The sequence below is a fragment of the Rutidosis leptorrhynchoides genome, chromosome 1, assembly GCF_046630445.1.
Source record: "Rutidosis leptorrhynchoides isolate AG116_Rl617_1_P2 chromosome 1, CSIRO_AGI_Rlap_v1, whole genome shotgun sequence".
Classification (NCBI taxonomy): Eukaryota; Viridiplantae; Streptophyta; class Magnoliopsida; order Asterales; family Asteraceae; genus Rutidosis; species Rutidosis leptorrhynchoides.
This window is the reverse complement of record NC_092333.1, coordinates 574,540,304-574,551,235: the sequence shown is the minus strand read 5'-3', so window position 1 is coordinate 574,551,235 and position 10,932 is coordinate 574,540,304. Positions and strand designations below refer to the sequence as shown.

At 35.1% G+C, this 10,932-nt stretch overlaps 2 protein-coding genes across 2 annotated transcripts; one reads left to right on the top strand and one right to left on the bottom strand.

Moving 5' to 3' along the window:
* The first annotated feature begins 2,546 nt into the window (after positions 1 to 2,546).
* Positions 2,547 to 7,292, top strand: LOC139882230 (LIMR family protein At3g08930-like). Its single transcript, XM_071866594.1, has 14 exons — positions 2,547 to 3,020; positions 3,106 to 3,191; positions 4,006 to 4,121; positions 4,217 to 4,327; positions 4,450 to 4,548; positions 4,651 to 4,773; positions 4,890 to 4,952; positions 5,041 to 5,105; positions 5,244 to 5,353; positions 5,724 to 5,838; positions 5,932 to 5,997; positions 6,371 to 6,481; positions 6,576 to 6,642; positions 7,020 to 7,292. Exons 1-14 carry the CDS (start codon positions 2,671 to 2,673, stop codon positions 7,065 to 7,067), a joined length of 1,530 nt encoding a protein of 509 aa, XP_071722695.1. The 5' UTR covers positions 2,547 to 2,670; the 3' UTR covers positions 7,068 to 7,292.
* A 166-nt stretch (positions 7,293 to 7,458) lies between these two features.
* Positions 7,459 to 10,714, bottom strand: LOC139882219 (GDSL esterase/lipase CPRD49-like). The gene is made up of 6 exons (XM_071866587.1): positions 10,587 to 10,714; positions 9,859 to 9,936; positions 9,151 to 9,291; positions 8,611 to 8,687; positions 8,377 to 8,514; positions 7,459 to 7,696 (listed from the first exon to the last, which is right to left on the bottom strand). The coding sequence occupies exons 1-6, from the start codon at positions 10,695 to 10,697 to the stop codon at positions 7,573 to 7,575; spliced, it is 669 nt and encodes a 222-aa protein (XP_071722688.1). The 5' UTR covers positions 10,698 to 10,714; the 3' UTR covers positions 7,459 to 7,572.
* Between the last annotated feature and the right edge of the window lie 218 nt (positions 10,715 to 10,932).

Genomic DNA, 10,932 nt, shown 5'->3' with positions numbered 1-10,932 from the left:
TATAAGTCTAAGTGACCGAGTTTAATGTCGGGTGGGAGTTCAACGAATATGGTGATTGAAGATGCGTTGTTGTGCCAAGAAGAGGTTCTTGACGAATCTTGGGTTTTAGATTCGGGTGCCTCGTTTCATGCTACCCCATACATGAACGAGATGATGAATTTCAAGTTGTGTTCCGGTAAGGTTCGAGTCGCGAATGGGAGTAAACTTGATGTTGCGGGTATTGGTGATCTTGTGGTTAAACATACTTGGATCTTGAGGAACGTGAGGTTCATTCCAAAGCTCAAGAGTAGGTTAATCTCGGTTGGGCAATTGGATGATGATAAGTGTCATGTCCTATTTGGAGATCAAAGGTGGAAGGTGTTTAAGGGAGGTCATGTGGTTGCTCGCGGGTACAAGAGGGGAACCAAATATATGGTTGAAGAATGGCTAGGTGATTTCGTGGGTATTAGAAATCCTAGCATGCTAATGCTTTCCGGGTGTGTTGAGGGATCTTGTTTGAGTGGGAGCTCAAGGGAAGTCGAAGTTAGTGAAGATTCAGGCTGAATTGGTTATACTAGAGTTTTCGTTACTTCAAGTAGATCTTCTCCAATGGCAACTTTGTTGCAATCGGCCGAAGAAGATAAACAAGAGATTTTCTTGAGAGTCACTGTTAAAGAAACATCCGTACAGTGGGAGTTGGCTCGTGGTGGAAAATCGGGTTTGTCAAAAGACGTGCGCGCGTATGTAGTCGGTGTTCCAATGGTGAAAGCTAAGGCGGTTATGTGGAACATCAAGGGTGTGATTGCATTCTCACACGGTTGCCTTGATGGGATTGTCCACATGTTTAATCTACCGGCGTGTTTATTCTATGTTGGAAAGTTAAATCGAGTGGATGTTATAGTGTACGGGTGGGTCGCTTGGGCGATGGGGTTAATTGGGTCGGGTCGAACTCAAACGACCCGTTATCTCATAGACTAAGGAGATAGGTGTCATAGCCAAAGAGTTGTTGTTTGTTTGTCGTTTTGTTTTCCCAAGCTAGTAACATGAAAGTTGTTATTGTGGGATGATGATGATGTTGTTAGGCGAGTTTAACGAATGATGAGTTTGTTCAAAGTCTCCAAGTGGGAGATTTGTTGAGGTGTGGAGACATTTAAACAAAGTTGAAAATGTCGCCACAAAAGGTGAGTTAAAGTGTTGCACGAATTTTGCAGATTTCGGGTTGCGTGAAAACTGAATTCTGGGAGTTCCAGGGAGTGATGCGGCGCATCACTCAAGAGATGCGACGCATCCATGAAGCATTTTGGCCCGAAAGTTTGTGATGCGGCGTGTTAAAGGAATATGGCGTGTCAAGGGTGCTCGATGCGGCGCATCGTGGGGAGATGCGCTGCTGGCAGCAAGTAGATCAACTTTTGCACATGGGATCCGATCTTGATTGACTCAAGTTGCACTTTAGGTGCATGTTGGGCTGCTTTACACCATCAAAGGTGGCTGTGATCATGCCATTGTATGAGTGTAAAGGCTTGCAAGTTGTCCATGTTGATTCCTTTATGTGATCTTGAAGATCAAGTTGAAGAACACAAGTGTGTTCTTGGTTTCCTATAAATAGGCCTCATTGTAACTCATTGTAAACTCACCACCACGAAATTAATCAATATAGAACACTCTTTGGTTGACCGTGGACTAAAGCAATCACAAACGATTGCATATAACCACGTTAAATTCCCGTGTTTTTTTTTTTATCATTCTTGCTAGTTTTACGATTATCACTATATTTTTCGTTTGTTGGAAGTTGGTTGATAACTTGGGGTTATCTAGTCTTGTTTGGGCTCACCTAGTCGGGTTTCCTAACATATTTTCGCTTGCACGATTAACTACATCATAAGAAGGAAATTTTCGTTTTGGGTGGCGTGGTGGAATATAATTGGTTGGAACTTGAAGTCGTTGGAAAATTAAGACAAAATTACGTGGTTGATTCTTAATGTTTGATTCATATTTCACATTAACTACTTATCTTTTTTTCAACGCGGTTGGTCAACGAAGTTTCACTTACTACGCGGTTGGTCCCTCTGACAAACACCCGTTAAAAAACTATGTTAAGTGTTGATATGTGCAATGATGGTATTTTTGTCTTTTTATTCTATCATTTAATCAACATATTTGTAACGATCTCTCTAATCTTCATCGGTTCAAATCAAAAACTTTATCAACTCACCTATAACTTCCAACAAACCCAATCATAAGATTGAAAGTCACATTTATGTTATGAGTCCATTTAAGTGAACATGTGAGTGACACATGACTTCAGTGTGTTGGTTGAGAAGCGTTACGACACTCAATCTAACTAAAGTAGTTACAACCATGTAATGCATGTCTTAAAAGCTTAAGTATGGTTAGAAAAATCCTTAATTTTAAATTTAATAAAAAAAAAAAAAAAAATACATACTACACCCTTTCTAAAACAGACCCGACCCAAATTGTGACGTACCTGAGACAGAAACAACGGCAATATCCGTAATATTAGTAACTCGCCACCTGTAAACCATAACAAACAAAAAGGAAAGTGACAAACAAGTAAAGCATCTTTCTTTTCGCAATTATAATTCAAAAACCCCTCATACACCAAAACCCTAGAAATCTAAACTAAACAGAACCAGTTCATTCATGATTTCAATCCAAAATTAAACATAAAAAATGGGCGATTTCAATCTCGCACTTGTAATTGTAGCGATCGTCGTTTGCGTATTAGTATTTCTCATCAATGTGTACCTTTTGGTCAACTATCAACATCCCGATGACAAAAATCAGGCGTATTTCCCTAAATTCGTCGTCGTTTTAGGTCTTTCTGTTGCATCTATTTCTATTCTTATGCTTCCGGCTGACGTAGCTAACAGGCAAGCGTGTCAACAAGCTATCTATAATGGAGCTTGTAATCTTACCTTACCTATGAAGGATTTGTGGCTTGCTATTTACATTATCGATGCGGTTCTCGTTTTTTTCGTTATTCCGTTCGCCATGTTTTATTATGAAGGGGATCAAGATAAGTAAGTATTTATTTCAAAGTGTATGATATGTATCTTGTTAGTTAGTATTATGTATGTGATCATGATGATGAGCTTGTGTATGTAGAACTGTGTGGAAGAGGATGAAGAGTGCATTGTTGTGGGTGATTACTACGGCTATAGTGTGCGGTTTAGTGCTCGGTATTCTGTATGGTTAGTACTTACTTTATTAGCTACTAGTTGGAGTGATATTTTTTTTTGTGGTTAAATGGTTATGGAGACTATACTTTGTTACTATGACGGTGTTATGATATGCATAAAGCTGAGACATTTAGATTTGGCTTGTGATTTCCTGCGCTATAAGAATAGTAGTATTTTTAATTTTTTCCTTAAACTTAAATTAACTGCTTGCTAATAGATATACAAGTGTATGTAGATGTAGATTTCTTATTGACAAATTGAGCTTTTTACTAGCTTTGTAATAGTAGTGTTAGTTAGGAGCACGGCCCATGATAGTTTAAGTTTGTTTACTAGTAATGTCTTAGCTTGACTACTGTTAACCCTATTAATTATTATTTTTTGCGGGGACCGGTTGCTACATTGGGTAGATGGGGGGTGCAACATAAGACGATATGCGTCGGAATACCAAGCAGTCTCTTCAAACCATTGTGATCCCTATTTGCGAGCAATTAAATATTTATGGCTGTTAAAGTGCAAAAATAATTGGGTTATTAGAACATGTTACCTTTTTACTTGATCATTAAACTAAGGTCACTCTTTTATCCAATAACAGTATATAATTTTTTATTTTGAAATGTAAAGACTCGCACACCACTTTTGTCCCTAACAGTACTTGAACCTACTACCTATTGGTTGTTGTGAAACACTAACGTTCTTGTGGTATAGTAGATAATAGTAACAAGTATGAAAATCGCACAATTAATTATATCTTTTTTGCAGTTGTTAAGCTATTTCCTTACCATTATTGATTATTTTGTTATTGAGCTCTACCGCTATCATGTCGTAGGTCTTGTTGGAAAGGTTGATTTCACTGTTAGACACCTCTCTTCTTCGACTGTTGCTTTTCCAAACAACTTTGACTTCTCAAATAGTCAACCATGTATAGGGAATGGTGCACGTGAGGTAATTTCTGTTTATGTCCCTAATTTGTTTGCTTCATGGCACACTGGTTTCCTGTTAGATTCTTACGAGTTATGTCGTTTTAATAAAAATGTCAGTGTTCTGCATATACTGCCAGTCCCTCATCAGAGACAACATGGACCATGCACGCTACCTTTCCCGAATACGTTGTTGCTCTTGCTACAATTGTAGGATCTGTGCTTTTTTCGGTATGTTCAGCCCTCTTCTATTCTACTGTATAAAGCCATCTTTAAATAGTAATCATACTACAAATTTTCAAAATATTACAAGATATGACTGATCAAATCTAAACATATCTTGCCATTTGTAGATATTTGGTGGTGTTGGCATAGCTTGCCTCCCGTTGAGTCTTATATTTTCATTCATCAGGCGACCAAGAGCAGTTATCACTAGATCACAATATATCAAGGTAATTTTAAGTCTTAACCTATTGTTTTGATGTAACATTTTTTTTTTAATTATTTTACCTTGTCAATCAGTTTTGTTTTGTTTGAAATTTTTAACTGTGCAGGAAGCAACAGAACTTGGTAAAAAAGCAAGAGAATTTAAGAGGGCAGCTGATGCACTTCACCAGGAACAAAAGAATGGTTCAAAGGGACGAAAGTGGCGTAAAAATATGAAGGCAGTAGAGAAAGTATATCTTTTTTGTTTTGAGATTTTGTTTTATACGGATCTGTATGCGTTTTGGTAGCATCTTTTTATATGTTTATGTTCATTGTTTGTTTCTGAACTCACACGTCTTTTTTTTAGGAGTTGCTTCTTTTAGAGGATGATGTGAACGCTTTAGAAGAAATGTATCCTCAAGGTGAAAAGGTGATAATTAAAATGTACAAGGCTCTTTTAATTACAGTTTGGATGTTTTTTTACAGTTGCCTACTAATTTATGCCCTAATTTATTCAGGCAGAGGCTACTTGGGCTATGACAATTCTTGGCTATCTGGCAAAGCTTATACTTGGAATCTTTGGGTAAGTTCACACATGAATGTTTCGTATGTTATTATCTAAAGATTGTTTGCTGTTCATTATCCCTAATTTATGGTCACTACTAACCAGCAATTCAAAAAAAAGTAATTATGATTTATTCTGATGCGCTTTTGTTGTTAGGTTGATTGTTTCTATTGCTTGGGTTGTACACATCGTAATATACCTGCTGATTGATCCCCCTCTTTCCCCATTCTTAAATGAGGTTTTCATCAAGTTGGATGATGCTTGGGGTATGTTCTGATTCTGAGTGTCTTTACTATCTCTAATTTTAAATAAAAACAAATGTGTTATTGATGATGCGTTTTAGACCCATTTAGTTATGAATGGGTCACTCCGGGTTATATTTTATTTTATCTCTATATGACAGAAGGATAAATAAATATAGTTAGCTAAAGTAGGAAGAAGTCAAATGGATGGGAAGTTGTTGAAGGTGCATATTAAATGTTTGTAATTATTTTTGACACACTAGGAAATATGGACTAGTGTTTTGACTCAACTGGACCCGACCCGGTCTGTAACCGAAATGACCCGTTTCTACCCGTTACCAAATGCGCCCACTTTTCCACCTTGAGTTAACTTGTACTATTGATTGTATGCTAGGTCTGCTTGGAACTGGGGCATTTGCATTTTTCTGCTTATACCTTTTGCTTGCGGTGATTGCTGGTGAAATGATGATTGGCATGCGACTAGTATTTATCACGATCCACCCCATGAAGTAATTACTTACTTTTAATGTTGTTTAAACCTTCTTTTATTTTGTTGTGCAAATTATTTTCTGGTTGTTGCTAAAACTAAAACGAACTTACAGGTGGGGTGCTACTCTAATGAATTCTTTTCTGTTCAATGTGGGACTCATTCTTCTTTCCTCCATAAGGTTGGCTAATCACATGCTATATATATATATATATATATATATATATATATATATATATATATATATATATATCATAATTTAGTTAAAAATTGTTGTACACGATGGCACAATGGTCATTTACCTTTTAACTTTCTTCTCTTAATCAATATTTATATCCTATTCCATTTGACTTGTACACCAAGCTCTTTTTTTCTTCTCTTAATTACCTTTTTTACAGTTCAATGTAGTAATAAACATGTCCTGCACATAATATTTTCTTCTTGTTTCTGAAGTTAAAGAAAGCTTGCTTGAAAGTCAAATGTGGACTTCTTCGTTTCATTTATATTTTATTATAACTAATTTTCTTGATTGGTGTTTTGTTTGGTGCTTTCAGTGTGATTCAGTTTTGTTCTACTGCGTTTGCATACTATGCTCAAGCAACAGCTGCCCAAGAAATATTTAGTCACACATTACAGTCTCTTCGTGGAATCAAATATCTATACAAGTTAGTCATAGTTGTTTTTTTTTTTTTCAGTATTACCATTAGTTTATGGTTTTCTTGGTTGACCTGTGCTGACTTATACTTGTCTCACATACAGGTATAATGTATTTCAGATCGCATTTATTGCTCTAGCGGGCTTAACCTTTGTATATTATGCCGCCTTTGTAAGTTTACTCCTTGTTTTTTTACACTTCCTCTCTAGAAGTTTTAACGGTTTACATTTCGAGACATCATATAACCTGCACGTTCCTTTTATGAGAAGTACATAAGCAAAATCTCAAATCATTTTCGTGTTCAATCCATATCAAAATGTTAGCTGTAACTCAAACTCACAGGGCCTCTCATTTCGCCATCTTTAATGGAGTTTTCTACTAATCGAATCGAATTTGTAATATGTCAGATATTTTTGACAGTTAACTCCTTTGTTAAATATATGTAAAGTTAAATGTTACAACTTTTAAGAACCAATGAATTGTGTTCTTTAAGACTGAAAAGTTAACTTTATCGCTATATCATGAGTTCTATCGTTTGTATTGATTAGGGATGGAGAAGAAAAAAGCCTAGTGGCAGGTTTCAGCTGTCTTCTTAAATCATATTATGCCGTGAATACTAACCAGCTTTTGGGAAATATTCAGCTTTTACTGCATTTTGATCTTGTTTCAACTCCATTTGTAAGTATTTCTTTATATTTGTTTAAATATCATATATGTGAGTATATGTGAATCAGTGAATTATGAATTTACAATATATTACTTTTATCTATGGTATTGTGTTCTGGTTGCACCTACAGTGTTGAATGTAGCTCTTGGTCTATATCCATAAGGTTAAAGATAAATTAGTTAAAAATCATGTGATTTATTCAAATTTTCATTTGCCCCTTTTATGTTACATTAGTATATATTTTGACACTGCATCTGTTATATGTTGCATCCTTTGTATTCAATGCCAGAATATGAGAAATTTTATTTAACCAGTTTGGAAACAAAAAGTATCTTATATCCATGATACTTTTGAGGTACACGTGCACCTTTATTAATTTAATGTAGAAACATAATAGTAAATGTATAATAATTAGATATTGCGAGTTTAAATGCCTAAGAAAACTCTGTAGGCAAAGACTCCCAATGCAAACTTGGTTTCCAATTGGTTTCAGAAAGGATTTTTTGTATCTCATCTGCCACTATAGTGCTTCCCGTAGCTGATAAGTGCATCCCATCGCTGCATCGGGAACATTATCCGTTAATTATAAGCTAGTTCTATTCGATAATTAGTAACGAAAAGAAAAGTTATGTTCTAAGGACCTACCAATATTGCATCTATAATTAGTTTAAAGCATAGATTACTAAATCAGTTACTATTAGAGGTGGCAAAATGGGAACGTTGACTACCAGTCAAAATGGTTACTTCTATGGGATAGATTCGTACCATTTTTGCCCATATGTTGAGTTTTCTTATTGAATAAGTTATCCACCAATTATGATTACTAAAGTATGAGATTTCATTTAGTGTAACCTTTTTAGTTAAATTATTTTAATGGTTTAATCATTTACGCATAGAAAATACTCTTTGCGAGACTATCTACCCATTTCACTTATTTACAAGGGTATCGGGTCATTAGGGGTAGTATGACAGTTTACATCCTACTTTTCCAATACTCTGCCTTTGGCATGATTCAATAATGTTATTGTTGTGGTTAGTTTCAGAGAGTTCAATGTTCTTATATCCTGAACGGGTCAGATAAGGTCAACCTGTTTGACCCAATCCAACCAGCGTAACATCGTGTTATTTTGAGGGCTTCGTTTATGTGTGTTAGGTTGGTGTCGTATTATCATGTTGTCTCAAATATTGTCAGCAATATACAAGTGTGTGTTTGTTAAAGTATCTGAAGGTATACTCACACAAAGCATGTTGTCATCCAATCATCTTGCTTAGTAATTAAGTTATACAGATTAATAACTGTAATCTCCATCTCTCGACACAATTCTTCACAAGCATCCGCATATTTTTTGCACAGTTCATTTTTGCGACCATCGTTACTGGTTTCATGAAATGACAAGTACATATTTATTAGGTGTCAATGTAAATTACAATGAGAAAAAACATACGGAGTAGCTCATTAAAGATCATATCACCTGTAAACTTCTAGCACCCGAGCCTCGTTTACTGGAGGAGCAGTTAGAAATAGTATGCGAGGCTTATCTGAAAGGTTCTGCGAAGAAAGTTTCATGTTAAGATTTAAGAATAGTAAGACGTGTAACAACAACCTATTGGAAGTAAGAGCCACATTCTATTAAATTACATGTTTTACATGAACCCGTTTTGACACATTTTTTTTAGAACGACAATTTTGACATCGAATCCTCTCATTTGTCACACACACTCGTTAGAAAGAAACTCCTCGCATCCAACGCGCAAAGCGTACCCGGAATGCTTTAGGTTAATTGCTTGGTCCGCACAGAGTGAAGGATACGAGAGACACAATCTTGGAGAAAACTCCCCCCATGATTTGAACATGCACTTACTTTTTTTAAGAATAAGGGCTCAAAACCAACTGAGGTTTTTTACCACTCAACCAATAGTTCGGTGGTTGAACCTGTTTTGACACATTACCCAACCATTCTATATTGGCACCTCTATAAATTAATCACATTAATAAGTTTTGTAAAATTTACCTGGAGATGGATTGCAATCTTCCTCATGTTTTCGACGTACTCAGAAAGAGGTACATGAGGACTAAGGCCATCTATACGAGGGCTCTCTGAATCGTTACCTCCAAAATAAACTATCACCAAAGATGGTTGTATTGCATCATCCTAAAACCAAAAAGAATGAGAAGAGGAAAACAGATTAGCGAGAATTAAACAATGCAATTTCGGTTCAGGATATGTTTAATCTTCAACGGATCAAACGGGTGAAAGTCGCGTAATGTGTTACTTTAGGAGGAAAAAGTCCTTATTCATTCTCTTCAAAGATCTTAATTGAACTTGTATCATGATTTATCAAAATCTTCAGCAAAATCTATATCTATATACATATATATGGATCTGATTCATGGGGAAGCACTTTTTGAAATCTTAAAAGCGTAAATTAATGTAAAAAAGTGGCTTAGAATATGTTTCAAAACTGATGCTTTGAATGTGTAATTTTTTTTTGATGAATCTTGTTTGTGGTTTTTAACACCAACTAATGAATACTCCGTATTATATAAAAATTAAATCAAAATCAATAATATTCATCACGGTATACGGAGTATTCGGAAATATATATGTAACCAGGAGGTGATCCAATTATCCGACCCGTGACCCGTCTATCTTGTTCACCTATAGATTCAGGTAGAAATGGGAAATTAATTCGAATGAATTAAACTTTGAAGAAAGTACCTGTGGAAACACTTGATCTAAAACTTGTACTGCTTGTCTGGAGTTCCAATTAACATAACCTCGAATAAATATGTCTACCTGTACCATTTGCATGTGGACATTGATGTTATATAAACAATCAACACACATCTATCGTCCACTATTTCATTTATTTTGAGATGTTGCTCACTTTCATAAATAATAAAAACAACGTGATAATAAATATTTGTATCCCTACTTTATTCATGTAGAACAAAAAATTGGTAAAAAGTAGAGATAAAATTGAAAAGCTAACAAAAATGTATACAATAATGAATGTGTTATACTCGTATCTCTCACAAGTCCGAGTCACGACCTAACAACTATCATTCATCATGGTACTGATTTTCCATGATTAAAATTAGTAGCTAGCTGCAATTCTGTATTCAGAACACCAAACGAATAACAAATTAAATTAAATTCCATGCAACTAAAGCTTATAGCGGTTATTTTGTAACGGCGGTTAGCTGTTGATATTAAACAACTTTATTAACAAAAACTCATCATCCTAAATAAATTCATTGAATAAACAACATATATCAAACTCATCTTAAATTGAATTTCAAGTGAAAATTTTTGTTTTGTGATATATATAGATAATGTACGAGCAAAATTGAATTTCAATTCTTGTTCTAACATGTGAATTAACGATTCCAACCCAACCCAAATAAATCAGAACAAGATGCATGATAATGAAAAAGTGAACCAACCTTACGGGCATAACTGTGTGCAAGGATCGCACCCCAACCTTGATACCCAAAACTAACTTGAACGATGGAGGAACCGAACAACACAAACTGTGGCCTTCTTGGTCCAACCATCGCCACTCTTGGAGGCTTCACACTATTCTAATGTTTGCAAATTTCAATGTGAAGGTGCACACTTTTATATATGCACCTACCTACAACTATAAAAGATCAAATTTAACTAAATACGTAAGTGGTCTAATTTCTTTTTACTTTTTTTTTTTTTTTTTTTTTTTTTTTGAAAAATAAACTTATAATAACATTGAACAGATTTGAAGGTTTATACCAGATATAAAAGAAAATTCAAAAT